Source organism: Ailuropoda melanoleuca, chromosome 11 (assembly GCF_002007445.2).
Source record: "Ailuropoda melanoleuca isolate Jingjing chromosome 11, ASM200744v2, whole genome shotgun sequence".
Taxonomy (NCBI): Eukaryota; Metazoa; Chordata; class Mammalia; order Carnivora; family Ursidae; genus Ailuropoda; species Ailuropoda melanoleuca.
In genome coordinates, this window is record NC_048228.1 from 14,660,473 (window position 1) to 14,685,795 (window position 25,323).

General features: G+C 35.3%; 1 protein-coding gene across 1 annotated transcript in view; it reads left to right on the forward strand.

Annotated features, from left to right (window-relative positions):
* PRSS12 (serine protease 12) overlaps nt 1-25,323 on the forward strand; it is a 68,145-nt gene that overhangs the window by 27,033 nt on the left and 15,789 nt on the right. The window contains exons 3-7 of the mRNA XM_034672102.1: nt 2,300-2,478; nt 4,239-4,380; nt 8,274-8,470; nt 13,288-13,429; nt 23,521-23,726. Coding sequence (XP_034527993.1) covers nt 2,300-2,478; nt 4,239-4,380; nt 8,274-8,470; nt 13,288-13,429; nt 23,521-23,726 — 866 coding nt within the window. The remainder of the gene's footprint in view (nt 1-2,299; nt 2,479-4,238; nt 4,381-8,273; nt 8,471-13,287; nt 13,430-23,520; nt 23,727-25,323) is intronic.

Here is a 25,323-nt window from a genome sequence, read left to right on the forward strand (position 1 = left end):
AGAAATAAATGAATAAAATGTATTTACAACCTTAAATCCAGAAAATGTTGAGATTTTCATTGATTCTCCCTTTTACCATTCCCCTGACTCTACCTTCGGCGAGCGAGGAGAACAAAAACTATGATGTTTGTTTAAACTAAATACTGAATGGTTTTTAGATCAATTGCCTAGCAGTGAAAAATATGCTATTCACAACTGTGAGGGGGAAGCTCTTGATAGTAGTGCCAGGAGGGAAGGGAACCAACGTTTATTGAGTTCTTACTTTGCATCAGTTTAATTCTTAGAACCCTGCAAGGGAGCGATTATCATCCCTTTGCTCAAAAGAATCATTTTATGCCTGGAAGGTTTTTGTAACTTCCCCAGGGCAGTTTCGCTTGTTAAAGATAGAGCCCATTTGAGCCTGAGGGCCTGTTTCCACATCTACTATTCTTCCTCAAAGATTCTGCTTGGAAAGAATAAGCTTTTTGGACAGGATCAGTATTATATGAACACTTAAATATGTCCATTACACTCTTCTGTGGGGACACAGATATATTGAAACAACTGAAAACTTCATTTGAACAATTCTATTAATTGTATTCCTTCTTTCTGGAAGAGTAGAAATGGCTTTTTGTTCTGTCATGTTTCCTCTAATAAAACAAATTCACTCACAAGATTATTTGATGATATCATTTGTGTTAGCATATTTTTTTTCTTTCACATTTGTCTGATTAACTCTAGATATTAATCTTTAATATTTGTTGGGGCAGACTTCTGAGAGTCCCCTGCATGACAGATATCAGATAGTGATTCAAGTGTGAGGATTCTAAATTAATCAATTTTAAGTCCAACAAAATACCCTGCATAAGCTACCCTCTTTTTCTTTTCTTCCCTGTTTCATATCTTCTCCTTTAAACATTTCTTTATCCTTCCTCTTGCAAACTTTGAATTTTAAACTGAAGGTGGGTCAGGTGATAATGGAACAAGTATTTGCTTTAATGGTTAAAGGGTTTAACTTTCAAATGTTTGGGGGTTTGTTTTAGACATGTATTCTCTTAAAAGAAACTTCCATAGTGTCTGGTAAAATTAGTCAAACAAGTTCTTCTTTAACCAGGAAGTTGATTATCCAAGATGTGGCCATTGTTGGAGTATTATAATCATTTAGCAAACCTTTTTTTCTCCTTCGATATATTTTGGTTGTAAATTCTCAAGATAGTTATAATTTTATGAAACAAAAAGGCAACTAAAATAATGGGGAATATTACTGAATATCGAATGGGGAGCATCATTGAAAAGCAAACCAAAAATATAAACACTCTACTCTAAAAATTAAAAGCCTAAAAGGGGTTGACATGGCAAATTCTGAAGTAATTAATAATTTTGACAGTCAGTCGTAATCTTCTTCACTGAAATCTGGGATTCTAGAACGTGGGATCACTTTGAATTTTGAGAGAAGTGAATTTAGCACAAATAAATTTGAGTGGAGAGATGTTTTAGTTAGAAATATGTTTGGCTCTGAGTGATAGAGAACTGAAAGTAACAGTGGCATAAATAAGATAAGAGTTTATTTGTCTCTCACGGGACCGGGACCAGAGGTAGCCAGCTCCAGGCTAGTATGGTGGTTCCACAATCATCAGGGCCCAGGCTTTTTCTTGCTTGTAGTTCTCTCATTCTTAGTGTGGCACGTCATGGACCAGTATAGCTTCTCAAGCTCTGGCCATCACCTCTGCCTTGCAGTCACCTGGCGGGAGGACATGGGACAAGGATACTTCCTGGAAGTGATACACGACAGCACTACCTAAATATCTTTGGCCAAAACTTAGTCATCTCAAATGGGTACAGTTTCAGTTTGAGATGACTAAAGAGTTCTGGAGATGGGTGGTGGTAAGAGTTGTACAATAATGAGAATGTACTTAGTGCTACTAAACTGTACACTTAAAAATGGTTGAAATGGTCAATTTTATGTTATGTTTATTTTAAAACAAACAAACATAGTCATCTGGAAGGAGAAGAGGCTGGGAAATGGGGTCTTTACTGAGGATAGCTGTTGCCCTTCTAAAAATCTGAGGTTCCGTTACTAACAAAGAAAAGGGGAGTGAGTATTGGGGGGTAACTAGCAGTCTAAAACATTTGTGATGGCCAAAAATAGAAAGAACAAGAAAAAAAAGGAACCAGAAAGAAGTGCAGCAAGTCACGTATGACCTGTGGAGTGAATTGGTCAGGGGAAGTATGGATTAATCCTAGTTATACCTTTCCTGGGGCAAAAGAAATTGTCAGATGAATTTTTGGTGGCTAATCCAAAATTCTTATGTTCGTTCAGTGGCATTGCCAAAGCATGGAATCAGGCGTATTTTGGGGAAGGCTCTGGTCCAATACTGTTGGATGAGGTACGCTGCACTGGGAATGAGCTTTCTATTGAACAATGTCCAAAGAGTTCCTGGGGAGAGCATAACTGTGACCATAAAGAAGATGCTGGAGTGTCCTGTACCCCTCTAACAGGTAAGAGTTTCACCCCATTAATCTACCAACACTTGCCCCCAGCACCATCTGGGCTTACCTTCTCTTCTCCTCAATTTAGATAATATAACTAAATGAGCATGCCAGTAAATCCTGCAAATAAAACTAAAAACAAAACAAAGCAACTCACAAAAAATGAAAACCAAACCACTGACACAAATTGTGTATCAACATGGTATGTCCTTGTTCATAAATATTTCTGAATTTTTCACTTTTTTTATAGTCTAAAAAGATAGAAAATATATTTTTTGTAATATATAATGCCCAATAATCAAAATCAGTGTCCAATGATAAATTTCATATAATATTAGGTATATACTTAAGCCCATTTATTTATTGACCTGCCTCGACTCTCAGAATGTGTTTATAGCTAGTGAAACTGTATTGATGGGATTGTTGGTTAAAGCACGCTAGTAAAGGAACCAAGTTAACTTGGTTAAATTGGCTGTACTCAATTCTCTGACTTCCAAATTGTAGCACGCTTGTCCAGATAGGTCTCATGTGTTAATAAGAAGGGCATGTCTGAGTACAAATGAGTGTGTCTGCATGTATTTATATGTTTTGTGGGAAGAAGAGGGAAAAGGAAAGATGAGAAGTCGGGGGCCATCACAAACCCATTGTTTCTGTGGTAAAAATAACTTGAAGTAAAAAATTGGGGGTTTTAAACTTTCTTTGAAAAATCAAAATAAAAACTTTGGAGGGCCCATGAAATACCGAAGTTATACCTTTTTATTTACATAGTTCTATACATGATGTTTTTATTAGCAGAATAACACGTTTATATATAATAGAAATATAAAATTTGTGCCAGATTTTAAGCAAGAGCATATCATCTTCTTGGGTCTCCATTTTCTCCTCTTTCAAATGAGTAGAGTCTTGTAGTGTTGTAGTGATGGTCAAATGAAGTAAAATGTGTTTTGCAGACTGTAAAGTATTATATTAAGAAGTGATTGTGTTGCTAAGAGACCATTTACTTTAAAGATCCAGAGATTCATTAAAAGTATGACCTTTACCCAGGATTATGTGTATGTTTCATTTGGGGATGTTTGTATTATTTTGCATGGGAAAGGCTTTTAAATCTACTTGTTGGGGGATAAATTTATTGTAAATCTACCTAGAAGCTCTTAACAGGGTTCTCTGGGAATTAATTATTCATTGAACTCATAAGCTTCAAATTCAGATCTGTGTTATCAATAAAAGAACAAAAGCGAGACATGTGCTCTAGTTTTTATAATTTATGAATGCCTAAGGAATAATAAATGCATTGACATGATAGATCATACTTTAACCAGAATAGCTTTTTCTATCTTCGTATTTCAGTATTTTTTCATTCGCAGTTAAAATTTTGAACTATTTCCAAGTTACTATGTTTTCTTATTTTTTAAATGTAAATGACTAATATTTCTCATACTTACCAAGATTGAAGCTACAGGAAATTTCCCCAATATTATTTAACCTGGAGAAATCTAAATAACTACTTTGGAATTCTATCAGAATATAATTTTTTACTCAAGAAATAGTACAAAAAAGAAGAAAAGAATATTTTGTTAGGACAGATACATGTTATGTCATACTTCAGAAACAATCCAATGACCTCAGATCATTGAGCACAGTTCCAAGATAAGCTTAACAAAAGGCCTAGAGAGAGACCTGAAGAGGTGATAATTCTAGTGAAGTTAAAACGTTGTTCTCCCTTTTTTTGATCACTGATTTGCTTAGTCTCTGTCTCCTTCTTACCATAGATGGGGTCATCAGACTTGGAGGTGGTAAAGGCAGCTACGAGGGTCGCCTGGAGGTATATTACCGGGGACAGTGGGGGTCTGTCTGTGATGACGGCTGGACTGAGCTGAATACATATGTGGTTTGCCGACAGCTGGGATTTAAGTAAGACCTGTTGATATGAGGCAGCTAAATGGCAAATTATATTTTTAAAATTCTCATTTTGTAATTCTTACTTGTACTTTCTATAATACTAACAATACATGTTCTCTGTCATCTGTTTACCTCTACCTACCTACCTATTTACCTCTCTATATATGGAAGGACAAAAAAAACCCCAGTAAAAAACAATAACATTTTCTATGATGATGAATAGCCATATCTTGAATAACCATATCTTGTTATTTATCTCATTACCTTTCCTGTCACTACCCTTCTTCTTGAGTAATTGATTAGAGCCACGGGTGACTTTTAGGTTTCTTTGTATCTATTCAAGTAAGACTGTATGCTTTGAATGCTCCATTTTATTCTGACGCATCTCTGCTATTACGTATTGTTAGTTCTGACATCATTGTGTCTAAAATTGCAGGGAAGTCCAGTGTCAAATGCTTTGGTATTACATTATTCCCTTTCTCAAATGTGATGATAATTATCACTTTTATTTGAGAAAAACGGCCTTCTTGTCATGAGATGACCTTTCGAACTCACCCTTGACCTGACTCGTAAAAGCTAGTACCACACTTTGGGCAGTGTATTTCGTGTCACACACATACTGCATTCCAGAGTAAAGACTTCAGTTGGTTGAAGTAACCGCAAAAGATGCCTTTTAGCTACTATTTGAATGAAGCCCATGAATGCCCATTCTTTCTTGTTTTTCATATTTCTGGGTCATGCTTGAATGAATTGTCTCAAGCTTGAAAAAATTGGCAAAATTATTTCATGCTTGAGATAGAGCTAATTGCAAATATTTATTAAGCCTTAAAAATATACTTTCATCCAGGCTAGGTATAATCATGTTTAAACATATTTTTAAATTTGTCAAAGTAATATAAAATATTAGAGTTTGGAAAATAAAAATTAAAAACTACCCATAATTTTCCCATTCTTATACCATTATTATTATAATTTGTGTGTATAATTTTATAACAGCTCTAATAGTGAGCACATACTTTTTTCTATCTGTATTTCTTACCTTTATAATACTAAGTCATAACTTAATGACAATATAATGTCCATTGAATGTTCATACCATAATTTACTTAATATTTAGGTTAGTTTAGTTTTTCCTGTTATAAACAATGATATCATGAAGATATAAATTCATGTTATTGCCCAATATTTTGAATTTTCACAAGCAGTACAGTTTTAATTGTTGCGTCAAGGGGAATGACATACCAGCCAAATAAATATTAATGTTTAATTAATAAGAATTATTTAACAAATACCATTTCACCTTTAAGTGAATCCCTGTTAGGCCTGAGAACTGTATTCTGTTTTCACAGATTTAGAAAGATTCATAGGGGCGCCTGGGTAGCACAGTCCTTAAGCGTCTGCCTTCGGCTCAGGGTGTGATCCCGGCATTATGGGATTGAGCCCCACATCAGGCTCCTCCACTGGAAGCCTGCTTCTTCCTCTCCCACTCCCCCTGCTTGTGTTCCCTATCTGGCTGGCTGTCTCTCTGTCAAATAAATATATAAAATCTTAAAAAAAAAAAAGAAAGATTCATAAATGCTATTAGTTACTATATTCATATTTTTCCTTATTAATAAAAACAATGGGGTGACAGTTTTTCTCCATATTTTATTAGTTTTGTTTCACAAATATATNATACCATTTCACCTTTAAGTGAATCCCTGTTAGGCCTGAAAACTGTATTCTGTTTTCACAGATTTACAAAGATTCATAGGGGCGCCTGGGTAGCACAGTCCTTAAGCGTCTGCCTTAGGCTCAGGGTGTGATCCTGGCGTTGTGGGATCGAGCCCCACATCAGGCTCCTCCGCTGGAAGCCTGCTTCTTCCTCTCCCACTCCCCCTGCTTGTGTTCCCTATCTGGCTGGCTGTCTCTCTGTCAAATAAATATATAAAATCTTAAAAAAAAAAAAGAAAGATTCATAAATGCTATTAGTTACTATATTCATATTTTTCCTTATTAATAAAAACAATGGGGTGACAGTTTTTCTCCATATTTTATTAGTTTTGTTTCACAAATATATTAAGTTTTTCTTGTATATACAGGGTATTAGAGCTTAATGGTTCTAAAAATATTCTCACTAATATTTGTTAAAAGTTCTAAATGATTTTGTTAGAAGGTGGAATAGGCATGGGCCATATTTACTTTTTGGTTTACAGAGGAATTTCTTTCTTTCTTTTTTTTTTTTTAAAGATTTTATTTATTTATTTGAGAGAGAGAGAGAGAGAGAAAGAGCACAAGCGGGGTGGCGGGGGAGGAGCAGAGGGAGAAGCAGACTCCCTGCTGAGCAGGGAGCCAGATGCTGAGTTCGATCCCAGAACCCTGGGATCATGACCTGAGCTGAAAGCAGAAGCTTAACTGACTGAGCCACCCAGGTGCCCGTACAGAGGAATTTCTAAAACAGTACCGTTTTGAACTGAGGAAGAAGTGAACTCTGGGTTTCTTTGTACAAATGAAATTCCAAAGGAAAATGACCTCTCTCGTTATTTGTTATGTAGTTGATATGGAAAGAGAGTAATCAGATTGATGCATTTTGTGGAAAAATTGTGTAAGTTCAAAGTGGTAGCAATGTAAGATTTAGGATAATTTTTTTCCTCACTAAGGTTTGATTAGTCAGCAAAATGGAAATCTTAGAATAATTAAAAGTTGCATTGTTTTAATTTATTAAAATGTTCATCTTCTTAAATAAATGTAATAAATAAGTGTGTAAGAAAATAACTGGGAAAATTCATGCCAGGGAGAAAGATCTCTTCAGATTCTTTGTACTGAAATAATAAAAACGTTCAGTGAAGGAAGGGACTGACATAAAATTTTATGAGTAAGAGTTTAATTACATAGACTCTTAGAACCAAAAGACACCTTAAATAGTTTTTAGCTCAGTGATTTCTGGAGGTTTGGGTTTTACAGAACAAAGAAAAAATTGGGGGAAGGATGAATGAAAGTACAGACTGCAAAAACAGAAGATTTTGCAGATCTTCCCTATTTGCATAATGTATATATTTATTGTAATTTTTTGTAGAGCATTGTTACAGGTAAAGTCAACACAAATATAATTTATAAAAATTTTAAAAATCAGATTTATGTAACCTTATGAAAAGCGAAGAGCATCGCCCTTATTCTGATTTTGGTGGGCCAAAATCCAAGTCTCACCATGGACTGGGTGTAGTGCTTGAGGAATCACTGAACTAATACACAGTTTTTATTTTGGAAGGGATGATACCAAAGAGGTCTAGAGAAGCTGATCAAATCAGATGAGCCTCAGGTGGCTCTTGAGAGGCCGATACAAGATAACTGTTCTAATTTTATGGTTCATGGTGTTATTCCCATTGTCAGGAACTGGAAGTCCATCTCTTTGTTTGCATTCTTTCTGGCTGGTGAGTTAAATAATAGCCAAAACACAAGAATGAATGAGGAAAAAGGATTAATTGTCCTTTAGGTACCTGTGGAATCAATCAAAAATTGTTAAGATGATTGAAATGAGTGATTGATGGGGTGAACACTGCTCTTAGAACTGTGTCTTTCGGGGTTTTATTTATTTTTCTAGATTTATTTATTTATTTATTTGAGAGAGAGAGAGAGAGAGCACAAGCAGGGGGTGCAGGAGAGGGAGAAGCAGACTCCCCACTGAGCAGAGAGCCCGATGTGGGACTTGATCCCAGGACCCTGAGATCACCACCTTAGCCGAAGGCAGATGCGTAACAAGGACTGAACCACCCAGGTGCCCCGGAACTGTGTCCTTCAGATAAGAGAAAGAAAAACACTTACCCTCCAGAGTCATGATGTTTAATTAGGTTGTTTGTTTTACGATTTGTGGTTCCTTGAAACAAGAGACAGCAGTTCTATGCACAGTGTTTATTTTATTGCCACAGATATGGCAAACAAGCCGCTGCAAACCGCTTTGAAGAAAGCACAGGGCCCATATGGTTGGATGACGTCAGCTGCTCGGGAAAGGAATCCAGTTTCGTTCAGTGTTCCTGGAGGCAGTGGGGAAGGCATGACTGCAGCCATCGGGAAGATGTTGGTATCACCTGCTACCCTGGTGGTAATGGACACAGACTATCTCTGGGTGAGGATTGGCCACAGCTTTGGAGTATCCATAATTCAATAGCCCCTGCACCTCTATCCGCTGGTCTGGAATGGGAAGCATTTCTCAGCTTTGGCCTTTCTTTTAGTCAGTTTTCTATAATGCTCTAAATAAATTTTTGAGTCTTTCCACCCATGGTATAAAATTTCTAGTCTTCAAGTTATTGTTCTTTACGTAGAAGCCTAAGTTTCTCACCAAAAATCTTTATAATCAAATGTATCTGAAAGATGGAATAAGGAGGCTGCAATGTCCATTTCCCCCTCCTTGGTCATCCATTCATTCACCTTGAATTCTAATGAACAATTTGGGACAGCATTTTAAAAAGTTGGAACAAAACAATAGATCTCTCTCCTATCCTCCATGATTTATTTCTTTAGTTCCTAGGCCTTGTCAATCATTGGTCACCGGCCATTCATTGCTCTGTACTAACCTAGATCTTGCAAGTTTCTCAGTGGGTTCCTAAGAGGATTTATTGGAGTAAATAACCCATCCGTCTTTCTAAGATATCCTGTTACTCTAGAAACCCATCTGTGTTCTTTACTCTTCCCTCATTCCAAATTTCTTTAGAGTTGAGTCTGATAAAATGTAACTAGCTCATCTAACAGTCTGGAAATATTTGTGGGTAAAGATCCTTTTGTGAGCAGAGAGCAACTACGTGTCCTTGACAGACTTAACATCTCACTGTTCTTAACATCTTAACATCTTTTGAGGATGGCAGAATAATTATGAATGAAAAATATAGAGGGAGATATTAAAAAGACTTGCCAAGACTACCATGGCTCCGTTATATATCTAAACACATAGTTTTTGGTGAATAGATGTTAAAATAATCACAAGTGGTCTTTACTTTTCACCTCAGAGTTGTTATCAACCCCTTTTGTATCCTCCTGTTTTGAGACTATGAAGCTTTAATCTTCACATTATAAAATAAAACAACTTGTTGAATCCCACAGTATTAACTGTATTGTATACTGAAGTTTATCAAAATACATAGTTGATTCCTCATTGTGCTCTCACCTGTGAGACCATGGTGACTCACTGCACTAATCTAGTATTATATCAAGTAGAAATACAACATTTCACTCTACCCCATACAGGTCATACTTTCAATTTTTCTTTTCATTTGTCCTTCTTTTTTGTTCCTTTCTTCTTCTGCGGGATTTCTGATCCTTCCAGGATTATGTGATGAGTGATTGTATGTGGCTGGGGGAGATAGAACCTGTTTCCTAGACATGGATTCCCTTGTCCCCAGAGAGCAGGTATTTGGATCATGAAGTGATCTACTCAGGCACACTGTATCAGTACTCCAGGTGATGAAGTACTCTAAATGCTATACCAAATATTTACTTGGGGTTCTCTGAAGGCCTGTGTGGTTAAATGTATGCATTTGGTCAGGCAACTAATTCTTCCAGTTCCCCTGAAAATCTTTAATTCTAGGATTCTAGATATATTTTTGAAAAATTTAAAAAGCCGAGGATAATTATTAATAAAATATGTGATTGTTATTATAAATGTCTTTGGTCCTAATTTCAGTAATACATCTATTAACTATTCATTTGTCCGAAGAACATTATGTCTGAGCCAGATATACTTTTGGAATAGAATCATATTACCACTTACTCATCTGAAGAGATCATACTTTCCCACTTATCAAAAGGGACTGCATATTTAAAACAGAAGCGTAGAGAAGGAAATCCTGGAATAGTGATATAAAAAACGGCGTTTTAAAAACAGTTGAGATTTTTTACTTCTTTAGCATTGTAATAATGAGCTGTCAGACTATTACTGTTTTCAAGTATTTGAAAGGTAACTTGTGGACCTTAACTTTAGATGTGAATTGAAGTCCTCAAAATTAATAATTGTTGAATAAACACTTTTTATATTTGGGTGTATGGTAGAGGGAATGCTCAAAAGCAATATTCTAATTCAATAAAATAATTCTAGTAAGAATGCAGTTAATACCTGTGTGAATTGGAGGAAATTTGTGGGATGATAAGTATGTGGATTTCTCATTTTAATATTGCACCATTTTTTTAAGTTTTATTTAAGTAATCTCTACATCCAACATGGGGCTCAAACTCGTGGCCCCAAGATCAAGAGTTGCATGCTGTTCTGACTTAGCCAGACAGGCACCCCAATATTGCACCAATTCTAAATTTCAGACTATTAAATCCTAGAGAGATTTTGTTCACAGTGAGATGGTCTCTTACCCAATCTTACAGTATGAAATTTTGACTTTTAACTTAAGCTAAATTTTATCCTCTCAGTAAAAATACTATTTTCTAAAAATAATGTATTAAATCAATGTTACAGGAAAATTAAAATAAAGAAAACTCTACTGGAGGTCCAAGTTTGAGATATATAATTAAATTATATATAATTTAAGATACTATATGCCGATAGTACCCATAGTACTATTTAGTTTTCCCAAGAATTTTATATTTAAGATTTTATAAATAAAACATGTATATTATTACTACCATAACAAAAAGAACTTAAACAATAAGGTACTTTTGATAGAATAGCTTTTGTCATCCAATTTTCCCTTCAAGCATTGAAAATCCAACGATTTTGTAAAATGAAGGGCTAAAATCATGTTCAGAAATATTGCATGCATTATTTATACAAAGGATGCAACTGAGGCTTTAAAAACATTTTATCATTTTTATTTTTATGGTATTTGAAAAACTGCCCATAAAATGCCTAGAATGGAATGTGGAGATCTCATTCCATGTGCATATGTTTTCTTAATTTTGGACCAAACATCCAAAAACGTAAAAATTGAGAACTTTAAGAAAATAATTTCACCTTTTTTTGTTTTTTTTTCTTTGAGGATCATTTTCTACCTTATTCCTTAAACAAACAAAAAACCTCCAAACTTTCAGATACATTAATAAGAAATGTAAAGTTTCAAATATACTGTGTTTTGTGCCAGGGCTAAAACCCCAAGTTTTTTAGCTAATGTAAGCAGTGCATAGAGTAGGCACTCCCTAAACATTTGTTGATTTTGACTTCGCTTTATTGATTCTACTATGATGCCTGTCCCACAAACTGAGTATGACAGGGACAGAAACTAAAGAGCCAACAACTCAGAGGGTAACAAAGAAGGATGGAAAAATAAAAATGGATCAGAAGAATCAAAGTAGGACATGTCCATGATGCCAACAGTATTTTCTATCAGTGAACAAATGCCGATCTAGAAATTTCATATGTTGGTTTAAACAGAAATGATATTTTGTTCTTCAGCTGCTTACTTCACCTCCTTAGTTCTGCTGATTTCAGCTTGCTTCATGATATCCCCTAAATCCTTAGGGCCCTTGAAGCTGGAGACTGTTCTAGTAACTAGGTAAGCTGAAGTGTATTAGTTTTCTTGGGCTGCTGTAACAAAGCACCACACAGTGGATGGCTTAAACAACAGCTGTATGTTGTCTCACATTTCTGGGGTCCAAATTCAAGGGGCCATCAGGATTGGATCCTTTTGAGGGCTAAGAGGGAAGGCTCTGTCCCTTGTCTTATAGATGGCCGTCTTCTCCCTGTGCCTTCTCACATAGTCTTCCCTCTGTGTATCTCAGTGTCCAAATCTTCCCTTTTTATGAGGACATCAGTCATAGTGGATTAGGGCCCACACTAATGACCTCACAGTTCAACCCAGGACAGTATGCAAGGTGCAGTGAGGGCTCTTGGTTAAATAGCACCATATTTATTGATGTCGATAGAGATATGTGAAATTCGACAAATGACTTCATTTGCATAACTTAGATAAACCTCAATTTGCTAGAGATCAGTTTCTCAGCTTTAAAAAAAATAGAATGACTTTTTTAGTTTTAATTTTTATTATTTTTATTTTTTAGCTTCAGCATTTAAAAAATTGAGGTATAATGAACATATAACATTATATTAGTTTCAGGTGCACAACATAATAATTTGATATTTGTATGTATTGTGAAATGATCAGCACAATAAGTCTAATTAATACCCATCACCTCACATAGTTACAAATTTTTTTTTCTTGTGTTGAGAACTTGTAAGATCTACTCTCAGTAACTTTCAAATATGAAATATAGTATTATTAACTATACTCACCATACTATACTTAACACCTCCATCCAACTTTGAAATCTTAGTAATTTTTATTCCTTAAGCCCTTCTTTTAGAAACATCAGTAAATAGGAAGGCTGAAATGGAAATTGTCCTTGATAGCTGTCTTCCTTTCTTTTTTTCCCCCTACACGTTCAAGTTACCGATGCATGTCAAGGGTATATATATTTATGCCTTCCTAATTATCTCACCTTTAGAGTATAAATTTCTAGCTATGTTGAAGGATAGATGAACAGACATGAAACAAAAACATAAGGAAATCTCTTTTACTATTTAGAAATGAGTGGTAATAAAATAAGACCATTCACAATTTTGCAGTGCTATTCATTCATTCATTCATTCATTCATTCATTCATTCATTCTGCAAACAGCTACTGCATGTTCTCTGTATGTGAGGTACTGTTCCAAGAGCTGGGAATTCATAGTTGAGCAAGTGAGTGACTCCAAGTCTTCAAAAGATACTGCAGAAGTGGATACAGCTTTTTTTTTTTTAATTTTTTTTTTATTATATTATGTTAGTCACCATACAGTATCCCAGTCCCTTGGGATACAGCTTTTTGTTAATACTTCTCTCTCACTCTTGTATTACCCAGCAGATTTTATAGTTGATATAAAAAATGAATTGTATTTTATAAAGTCTCTCATACTTTAACATCAGTTTGCTGTTTTGGCTTTTCTAATACTTTCGAATCATTACTTAGGTTTTCCTATCAGACTGATGGATGGAGAAAATAAGAAAGAAGGACGAGTGGAGGTTTTCATCAATGGCCAGTGGGGAACCATTTGTGATGATGGGTGGACTGATAAGGATGCAACTGTGATCTGTCGTCAGCTTGGCTACAAGTAAGAAAAACTGAATTATTTGTGATGGTTACTTAATGAGCATTTCTGACTTTTTAGGTTTGTTCTAATGAGTTATTTCTTACCTCAAATTAATTTCTATGAATCAATCGAAAATACTGGCAGCATGCTGACTTGATTCCAAATTATTAAGAAATACTAAGACACACAATTAAATTAAATTTTTCTGTTTTCCCAGAAGCAATATACATTGTTACATAAGAAATATAGCTTTTGGGGCATGTGGCTGGCTCAGTTGGGAGAGCATGCAACTCCTGATCTCAGGGTCCCCAGTTCAAGCCGCATGTTGGGCCTAGAGTTTACTCACAAAAAAAAAAAAAAAAAAGGAGCTTTTATCTAATAGCAAGTAGTTTAATAATTCTCGACTATTTATAATATTGCTTGTGTCAGGGAAAGGTGGTAACCTTTTCTCTATGATTTAGGTTTCAACCCTGTAGCCTTTGAAGAGACTCTGGAGTTACTGCAGTTGTGGTTGGTTCTCCTTATCCATGGTATTTACACCCTCTAAAGTCACAGTGAACACTGTATTAGCAAATACTGAGCCATTGCTTCTAGAATTAAGGTTGAAGAAGATGCTCTGCCCTCTTGTTTTAGCTTTCAAACTTGCAAACAGTTGTACATTTTGATCGGTTAGTATCTTTTTTTTCTTTTTTTGCATTTTTTGGCTTTTTTTGTTGATGATTTCACTGTTTAAAATGCTGCCGATGCTCAGTGCTCAAGTGCTCTCCAGCACTCCTGAGAGCAAGAAGGCTGTGAGCTTTCCGGAGAAAATACAGGTGTTTGATAGGCTTCATTGAGGCACAAGTTATAGTGAGAAAAACAGGGCACTCAATAGTCTGGGAAAAGGACACTAGTTCCAGTTTGAGAGAGCTGAAATAAATAAGCAGATTATCTTCTTGTGAGACCTCAGCTGGGCAATGCACGTTTTTTGAGGCCTTGAGCATGTCTGCAGATGACTGTGAAAGCACTGTGAGCATTACTGATTTGGCAGCTGCAAATATATGGAACATGTTACCATTTAGAGGTTTTGAAATTTAAGCAAATATGCATAAATTGACGAGCTCATAGTAGATAACTAATATCGGTTTGGATTTAAAAACATGTTTAATTATACATCGTGCATATCTTAAATATTGATAAACTTAACTGGTCATTCCTATGCAGAATATATTTTTATTTTTAAAAATATTTCTAGGGGCGCCTGGGTGGCGCAGTCGTTAAGCGTCTGCCTTAGGCTCAGGGCGTGATCCCGGCGTTCTGGGATTGAGCCCCACATCAGGCTCCTCCGCTATGAGCCTGCTTCTTCCTCTCCCACTCCCCCTGCTTGTGTTCCCTCTCTCGCTGGCTGTCTCTATCTCTGTCAAATAAATAAATAAAATCTCTTAAAAAAAAATATTTCTAATTTGGGGTGCCTGGGTGTCTCAGTCGGTTAAGCATCCGACTCTTGATTTCGGCTCAGGTCATGATCTCAGGGTTGTAAGATCAAGCCCTCCTTGGGCTCCATGCTCTGGTGGAGTCTGCTTGTCCCTTTCCCGCCCCCTCTGCCCTCCTTCTCTGCCCCTCCCCCCATGTGTGTGCTCTCTCTCTCTCAAATAAATAAAATCTTTAAAAAATAGTATTTCTAATTTAATAAAAATTCATATGCCTTTTCTAATTTTTTAATTCAAAGTTTGTTTTTGGTTACCCAGATACTACTTCAGTTTACTGCTCAGTTTTGGACCTAGCTGCAATTCCGGTTGTCTTACGGTAAATGGGTCCATTATTTGTGATACAGATTTTCAGTATTCAGATTGGTTGTCTAGATGTCTAGGTGAACTTCGCCAATGATTTAAGTTTCCTTTGCTCACTGCATATCTAACACTCCTTTCTTTATTTGAAAAAATATATATATTTCTTACATTGCATTCACTGTGAATTTATCCAAAATCAGCCACGAAAGTATATGGCTGTTTGAGACTGGTTACTTTGCCATACTTTTGTATTTTTATTAGAATAATCCAGGAAACCTAGTATTATCTTTGGAAATATGAAGGGAAAGATCTAATTTGATCCTTTAATTGTGTGTCTAAGTCAAGTTTAAAGAGAGAAAAAGTTCATAAGCATATCCATCAATGCATTTTCACCTTGGCTTCTTTCTACATTTTTCATTGCTTTTTACTTATCATCAATTAGTCCATTTTACATTTAACTGAAATGGTGAATTTAGGTAAGAAATAATATAGATTAAGTGAACACAATTTGTAGCAAATTTCAATAATATTTCTGTAAGAATTATCAAGAAAAGCATTGAAAGATCTTATTTGTAATTGTTTCTTTTTTTTTTTAAGGTTTTATTTATTTCAGAGAGGGAGAGAGAGAGAGCACGAGCATGAGTGGGGTGAGGGGAGAGGGAGAAGCAGACTCCCCACTGAGTGGACAGCCTGATGCAGGGCTTGATCCCAGGACACTGGGATCATGACCTGAGCTAAAGGCAGATGCTTAACCTACTGAGCCACCCAGGTGCCCTGTAATTGTTTCTTTAAAATAAAGTCTCTTGAGATGCTTGGCTGGCTCAGTTGGTTAAGCATCTGCCTTTGGCTCAGGTCATGATCCCAGGGTACGAGATTGAGTCCTGTGTTGGGCTCCCTGCTCGGCGGGGAGCCTGCTTCTCCCTCTGCTGTGCTCTTTCTCTGACAAATAAATAAATAAAATCTTAAAAAAAAACTCTTAATAAGTAAATCAGTAATTTAATGTTATAATAACAAATTGGATAATCTTTTAGTGCATAATCTCTAATTTACCATCTAAAAATGTTTATGTGAGAATAATTTGAATATTTGTTCAATGTAAACATACTTAAATGTTTTTATAATTTCCCACTGGGGAAATGGATTTCATATAATAACATATATATAATTGTAAACAAGCATGTGACTAGAGTAGATTTTTTCCCCTAGGTCTACTTTGAATTGTTAAAAATCTTTAATAAGGCATTTGTTTATAGAAATCAATCCAGAAAACTTTTAAGCTGTCAAAAGGCTTGGGTCTTATTAATAGGAGTTCCAGAGATCTGTCCCCCAGCCAGCTATATTATATGTGAGGCTTCATCCTTGGAAATACTGAGAATCAAAACAGAATTAGAAAGCATTTCCAGGGGCGCCTGGGTGGCACAGCGGTTAAGNATAATTGTAAACAAGCATGTGACTAGAGTAGATTTTTTCCCCTAGGTCTACTTTGAATTGTTAAAAATCTTTAATAAGGCATTTGTTTATAGAAATCAATCCAGAAAACTTTTAAGCTGTCAAAAGGCTTGGGTCTTATTAGTAGGAGTTCCAGAGATCTGTCCCCCAGCCAGCTATATTATATGTGAGGCTTCATCCTTGGAAATACTGAGAATCAAAACAGAATTAGAAAGCTTTTCCAGGGGCGCCTGGGTGGCACAGCGGTTAAGCGTCTGCCTTCGGCTCAGGGCGTGATCCCGGCGTTATGGGATTGAGCCCCACGTCAGGCTCCTCTGCTATGAGCCTGCTTCTTCCTCTCCCACTCCCCCTGCTTGTGTTCCCTCTCTTGCTGGCTGTCTCTGTCGAATAAATTATCACTGTCGAATAAATAAATAAATAAAATCTTTAAAAAAAAAAAAAAGAAAGCATTTCCACAATGGGAGAAACAGAAATGAATAAACAAAAACCAGGAAATATGAATGGTAACTAATGTTGATATCCTTAGAGTAAACAGAAAGTAAAAGGCATTATTTTATTATGTATTACAAGTTACATAATATCTGTAATATGATATGATATGATATAATATAATAATATAATATAATATAATATAATATATATCAAGTCCAGCAGATCAGCATAGTATTTTTAGAGGGTTGAGAGAGAGAGAATGTGTTGATATCAGTTACACTTTTTAAGATAGACTAAATAATTGTGATGGAAATTCTGTTGTATTTGAACTTTGAATCTATTAGCATATGTTTTCAAGATGGCATTGTTCTTAAACTGCATATTTACTGTAGTATCCCTTAAAAGAAACTACAAAATAGTGTGTCCCTACTGAGTTAGTAGAGACCTAAAATTAAGTATATCTCGTTTTTATCTTATAATTAAATTGTTGCAAAGGATTTAATTTCTGGCATATTTGTGTATGACATTTAAAAATAGAACAGTTATATCACTCTTAATTATAATCCAATGGAGTATCAGTATCATAGTGACTTGATGCTCTCTGTCATCTATTTAAAAAATACATGAACAAGCTCTTTTTTGACCTTCAGAAATTTTACATCGTTCCTTTTTTTCCTTGAAATTGTATTTAAAATGTTCCTTCTCCACAGAATCCTAATGTTATTATGCTTTTAAAAAATGTTTGTATGTGAGTATATACATATATACATACTTACACGTGTGTGTGTGTGTGTGTGTGTGTGTCTGTCTGTGAACACACATGGAGAGAGCAAGAGAGAGAGAAATTAAATCCTCCTGACAGGTTCTCTGGATTTTATGATTTCTAGTACACAACTGATTAAAGACAACAAAAACAAAAGTTTGATTAAAAAATTATTAAACATAGGAAATAAAAGCTGAATAAAGCTCCCATTTCTAACTTAGATTGATGGGTTGGGTTTATGGTGCTTGTTAAAGGAGGCTTCATCACTATCATATATTTTGAACTGTTCTTTTGTCCACTTGGGAGGCTTTTAAATCTTGGAGCAATGCACTGTGGTAGGATTTGGGATGAGTGAAAAATATGTCTTCCTTTTGTGTAGTAGGAAAATTTTGAAAGAGAAGTTGATTTCGATTTCAGTTTTAGGTGAGAATACACATGTAGTTTGAGAATCTGAATATTGATTCCCTTCAAGCCCATATGACTGGGAAAGTCATCTTCTATTCTAGGAGCACTGAACGCCCAGTTTAAAGGCTGACTAACATATTGGAGTCTATTATCTCTTTGAAATTGTCTGCTGTGAATTACTGCATGCCCACAGCCCAGTGGGAAGTCTCTTCCCTTTTTTCTAAAGACGACACAGTCCTTAATTGTAAAAAAAAGACAGTCACAGGAAATTTTTTTAGATTCTACTATATTGTTGAGAATGTCTTTATTTAATCACGCACTTTTATTAGTTTAAATGTTCTCTAATTTCTATCTGTTGATGTATCTAAAATGGTACATTGTTTAAGTGCTTAAATTGATAAATTTCTAAGAAATCATCCTTTGTTTTATTTAATGAGTCTAATTCTGTTTATTTAATGAGTCTAATTCTGTCTAAGTCTATATGTTTACTTCTACCTGTCCTGTACGTCTATGGTATTTATCATGCTGTTTTTCTGTTCTTTGTGTAACCTTCTGTTTTTTGATTTGCAAGCAACCCAATTTTCTATTTCATTCTCTCTCTAGTGGTTCGACATTCAGCATTCTTATTGTTTTACTAGAAGTTGTCTTTATATTTTTAGCAAACATGCTGATATTTTCTTACCAATTTCAAAAATTATTATCTGTAAGTTTCTCTTGCTGAAAAATATCAAGACATTGTGCATACTGTTACTTGTTATCCTCACCTCCCAAACTTATGAGAATCACCTGGGATTTTAACTTCAGAATGCTATTAATTTCTTATTTTCTTCGAATTATGACTATTTGAATTTCAGGTTGCTTTACAGTACACACCCACATTATCAGCAATTATTTCTATTTTTAAAAATGATTACTAAAGGGGAGCCTGAGTGGCTTAGTTGGTTGGGCGTCTGCCTTGGTCTCAGGTCATGATCTTAGGGTCCTGGGATCGGGTCCCAAGTTGGATTCATTGTCCAGCGGGGAGTCTGCTTCTCGTTCTCCCTCTGCCTCTCCCCTTGCTTGTGCTCTCTCTCTCTCTCTAACAAATAAAATGTTTAAAAAAATGATTACTAAAATAAGCAACCTGTGGCAATTTCAACTCAGAAAAAGGAGAGAGAATACAAGTAAACTTTGGAGGAAAGAAAAGGTATGTAAGCACAGATACACGGAAGGTTAAAAAACTTATAGAAGAGTACTGTGAATTACTGTTAGCTAATGAATTTGGAAATCTAGGTGAAATGGACAATTATCTGGGAAACCACATTTTCAACAAAAAATGTAATTATGAAAAGTGATAGAAAACCCCAATAGATTAATGATCATGGAAGATTGGTCAAGCGTTTTGACCAATCTTCGGTTCAGGTAAGTCCCAAGTTATATACATTGTTGCAGAGCAAGAAAAAGATGAAAACCTTTTCATTCATTTAATGAGGCTAATATAAATTGATTTCAAGACTAGATAGTCTAAGTACACACACACACAGAGAGAAAACTATACCCCATCTCATCTATTGCAATTAATGTATTCTAGTGTGTCATCCATAAATGAAAACAAATATGATCAGTTAGTAATGGTAAAAAGTTACATTTTAAGAATCATTGTTCCTTCCTTATATCTATTAGGAAGCTTAGAATAAAATAAAACTACATCGAACAGGAACAAACCAAGAGTGCCTGCTATTACTGCATTGACTCAGTACTGTCTGAAGTTCCCACTGTCATTAAGCGTTGAGGTATCAGTATTGAAAAGGAAGTCAAAATTGTCCCAGGAATATGATATTCCACCTAAATAACCCAAGAGAATCAATGGGAAAGACACTAGTGCTTATTAGTGTAATCATGTAAAGCACAAATATTCTTAAAAGGCAACAGCTCCTATCAGCTAGGTAGAAAATAAAAAGGGAAAAAACATCATTTAGATGGTACAAAAACAAACAAAAACCAAACAAAGAAATGACTAGGAATAATCACAAGAATTGAGACCCACGTGAAAAAAGGTAAATCTTTACTAAAGGTAGAAGAGCTAATAAGCGATGCGCCACAACGCTGAAGGGAAGACAAAATAGAAATTTTCTATCCATTAAATGCTGTCCTCATAAAAATCCTTTCTTTCTCTTGGTGTATTTGGAGGGGGTGGTGGTGGGGAGAGAGACTTGATTGCTGGGCTCGTCTGAAATCATATCCATGTGGTGGTGGCACAGGAACAGGAAAGAAGTCAATGACACTAACTACACCAGTGGTTAGCAACCTTGGTTGTACAGTTAAAATAATGCTGAGAGTTAAAAAAAATATTACCCATGCCCAGCCCCATTCCTGTGGATTCTGCTTTAATTGACATCAGGCGGGTTCAGGTTCTGCTTATATTTTAAAAGCTTCCAAAGGTAATTTAAATGTGTTGCCAAGGTTGGGGGTTACTGAACTGTAAAGACCAAGAAATGGCTTATGTACATGTAATCATGATAAATAATTAAATTAAAAAGCCTTTCAAATCAGTAGGGAAAGTTATTAGGACAGTGACCTTAGGGACAAAAATCAAGCTAGATCCCTTACTAACACTAAAAAGAAATAAATTCCAGACAGATCAGAAGTATGATACACCAAATAAAACAGAAAAAACTCTGTTCTTTAAATAATCTCATTTTTTAAAAAGATTTTTTAATTTCTTTATTTGACAGAGATAGAGACAGCCAGCGAGAGAGGGAACACAAGCAGGGGGAGTAGGAGAGGAAGAAGCAGGCTCATAGAGGGAGAGCCTGATGTGGGGCTTGATCCCATAACGCCGGGATCACGCCCTGAGCCGAAGGCAGACGCTTAACTGCTGTGCCACCCAGGCGCCCCTAAATAATCACATTTTAGTTATATGTAATGAATACTTGCTTTCCGAAGACTTGCCCTGTATTCAGCAATATATATCCAGAACCTTAAAAAATGATTTTCCTGTTGAACAAAAATTCTACTTCTGGGAAGAAATCTAAGCTATCCACAAAGATTTATATTTAAGTATATATCTATAATTGTAAGAAGTCTTGAATTTTAAAAGTAAATGTGCAGCAGCAGGGAAATAAACTGTAATTTTTCTATGTTAAAGTTTTTCTTTTAAGGGGTTTTTATTTATTTCGAGGCAGAGTGAGCATGCAAGCGTGTGCACACACGGGGTGGAGGAGGGGCGCAGAGGCAGAGGGAGAGAGAATTTCAAGCTGACTCCATGCTGAGCACAGAGCCTGACCTGACGCAAGACCCTGCTATCATGACCTGAGCCAAAATCAAGAGTCAGGCGCTTACCAGACTGAGCCCCCCAGGAGCCCCTGTGTTAAAGTTTGATGCAGAGCTTCCTGAATAGGAATCATGTAGGGCTTATTAAAAAAAATAGATTCTAAGTCCCACTGGTGATATGCTCACTCACTCAACCCAAGTGGCCTTTTAAGTCCTCTGAAGTTTGAGATCCACTGATACGTACAATGAATTTTTTTAACCAGTAAAATTAATTAGTATTTTTCCCATAAATATGTACAGGAAGGGAATATACCCAAACGTTAGCAGTGTGTCGTTGGGATTTTTTTTATATACTTTCGTTTTGTAAGTTTGATACAATGAGCATTTATTACTTCTATAATCAATAAATAAGTTTCATATTAAAAAAGGTTTACTCTACAGGGGCGCCTGGGTAGCGCAGCCGTTAAGCGTCTGCCTTCGGCTCAGGGCGTGAACCCAGCGTTATGGTATCGAGCCCCACATCGGGCTCCTCCCGTGGGAGCCTGCTTCTTCCTCTCCCACTCCCCCTGCTGTGTTCCCTCTCTCGCTGGCTGTCTCCCTGTCACATAAATAAATAAAATCTTTAAAAAATAATAAATAAAAATAAAAAATAAAAAAGGTTTACTCTAAGAGTACTGTTAGAGTCATCTGGGCACAGGGGTCTTCATGACTATAAACATTTATAATAAGTTAAACCTTATTTTTACTTGCACTTTATGTCAGAGTAGCAGTTACTAGTTAGCTGTACCAGTTCTGAAGTAAATGTGCTGCCAACCACAAGCACGTGAGGCCAGGTCTCATCACTGAAGCGGGTCATTCAAATGAGTTTATCAGAGAATCCATATCAGTAAACGACTTTGCTGGAGTTCCTACGTAAGTATAAGAAAAGTATAATAATTTTATCTTAGTTATGTACAATGTATTTTGATGTGAGAAATCTGGTACAGATTGTCATTTTTAATGAGTTGATTTCTCTTGATTTAAAACCTGTCTTTTTGCCTACTTTTCTCTTGCGTTGTTAGGTTTTCTTTTAAAAAATTAATGAATTTTGAGAATTCTTCTTTTTTTTTTTTTGTATGATAGTCCCCTCTATTGGATGTAGTCACCAAAAAATATATTTATAAGTATGTATTACAAATATATGCATCAACCTTTCAACTTATCTTTTAGTTTTCCTTAGGGTGGTTTTTTTAACAAAGTAGCATTCTTAATTTTTATTGAATTTATTAGTTCTTTAATTTAAAGTATATCCTTCTTTAATAAGTCTTTCCCTAACTTGAGGTTGTAAGGATACTTTACTTATAATTCAGAATTTAAAACTTCACCTTTCATAATTTTGCCATTAATTTATCAAGAATTGAGTTTTGAATATGGTGTTAGTTTTTGAAATACTTCAGTAAAAAAGCTTTTGTATTTGGGTATTTAAAAAGAAGTACTGTGTAATTAAAAACAAACAACAACAAAAAAGTAACATACCAAAATAAGTCTTTCTTCTATTTGTGATTCCTGGTTTTGTCTTTCTCTGTTAAAAATTAGACTTTTTTTTTTAATTTGACTTTTTTATTTCTGAAGTAGGCTTTAAAATTTTTGGCTCCCTAAGCTATTATTTAACCTCATAATTTTCTTGGCAGTTTCAACAAACTTTAAAAGAGTGTTATCTCTACAAGAAAATTTTGAGATGATTTTTTTCCTGCTTAAACTAGAGTTTAAGATTATCATGAATTTCTGACATGCCATTAAATGTGACTTTGTCAGCAGAAGCTAAATTAGAGGCAACTAACTGATGCAATAAGGAAGCTCTGGGGTAGGAAAACAGAGAAGGTATAGTTATTACCTCTTTCAAGCTTTTTTTTTTTTTTGACAGTCATGAAATAAATATTTTTTAGCACACATAGATGCTAATTTTCATATTTAAGAGTTAATCGAATGAGACTATATATCGTGATGTATTCAAAAGTACGATTGTCTGGTTCTCCACATCCTCAAGAATGCTGTGTTCCCAGGGGCCCTGCCAGAGCAAGAACCATGGCTTATTTTGGGGAAGGAAAAGGACCCATCCATGTGGACAATGTGAAGTGCACAGGAAACGAGAGGTCCCTGGCTGACTGTATCAAACAAGATATTGGAAGACATAACTGCCGCCACAGCGAAGACGCAGGAGTCATTTGTGATTATTTCAGCAAGAAGGCAGCAGGTGACAGTAATAGAGGTAAGACCTTTTCTGGGGCCTGTGCAAGTCAGAGCACTTTTAACTTCATTAGCATAAGCAGTACTTTGATAACAAAAATCTCCTTCCATAAGACTACATAGAATCTGTGTTCATATTTGGAGGCAGTGGTTCCTGACAAACTTGACTGGATGGAGCTTACATGGGGAGCAGAGTTCGGGGCAGGAGTGGGTTTACAGGATTGGGCACCATGCCCTTTTGACATTCTCAGCCGTTTCTGTACCATTCTTTCTCTGGATATAGTAAAACTGTCAAACTTGTTGGTATTCTTGAAGATTTAGAATTGACATTTACTTCATAAAAAGAAAGAAATGATTTTTTTTTTTTTAAGAGAGGGAGAGAGAGAGAGAGGAGGGTGGGGGAGAGGCACAGGGAGAGAGAGATTCTCAGGCAGGCTCCACGCTCAGTGTAGAGACCAATGTGGGGCTTGATCCTACCACCCTGAGATCATGAACTGAACCGAAATCAAGAGTCAGATGCTTAACTGACTGCACCACCCAGGCCCCCCAAGAAATGAAAATTTGAAGATGAATCACAGAAAGGCACTTCTTCCATTCTTACTAATATTTTAAACAACGAGGATAAATTTAAAAGTAATTGCAAAAAGAAAATTATCTTTTGTAGAGTTTATTCTCTGAAATTTAAAAATATTAAGGAAAATCAGAAATAATCTTCCAGTATAATACTGTAATAGACGTTTTATACTTAAATAGAAAGGTCCTTGAAAGCTGAGAGTAACTTTTATGAAACAACTACTGTTTTAAATAAATAAAAAAAGTAGCTATTTTATAGAAAACTATGGTTACATTTTATGAAAAGAATAATCACCTCTTTATGTGTATTGAAAGTTCATAGTTTTGATGCATTGGACTTTCTGAAAATTAGGTGTCTATATTTGAGCATTCTCATTTTCTAACATCTTCTAATTGCTAAGGACAATGCAAAAATAAATTGGATGTTGTTAATATGATTCTTCTCTGTGTGAGGAGCTCCTGAGTGTGAAGAGTACATATAGTCTTTTGTGCTTTGTTTTATATATGCATACACACACACATATATATAATTGGCTTACCAAATCATATTATATATTTAATATTATTAAATAGTATACTTATGTATAAGTATTAATTATACCTTAACTTATTAAATTCCCTTCAATAATTTAAACTACAGTCAAAAATTAAATATAACTAATTCTTTGGATTATGTCAAATTTCTGAAGCAGTAGAAAAACAAAAATTCAATAATTGTAAAATGTTTTTACGATATTCCTTTGTAAACCTATTTTAAAGTATGAAATACCATATTTATTTCATTATTTATACATTTGTTTTCATAAATTCCTAGAGTTGTAGCAGTACTTATTTTGATATATTTCCATGGTTCCAATGCTACCATACCTCAAATAAAAAGATTTCATCTTAGACCGGCTGGATTACTGAATCTGGCTTATTAACCTATTGATTTTGTATTGAGGCTCAAGACCTAGCGACTTCTTTTTTTCTTTTTTCTTTCTTTCTTTCTTTCTTTTTTTTTAAAAGATTTTATTTATTTATTTAAGAGAGAGAGAAAAAGAGCA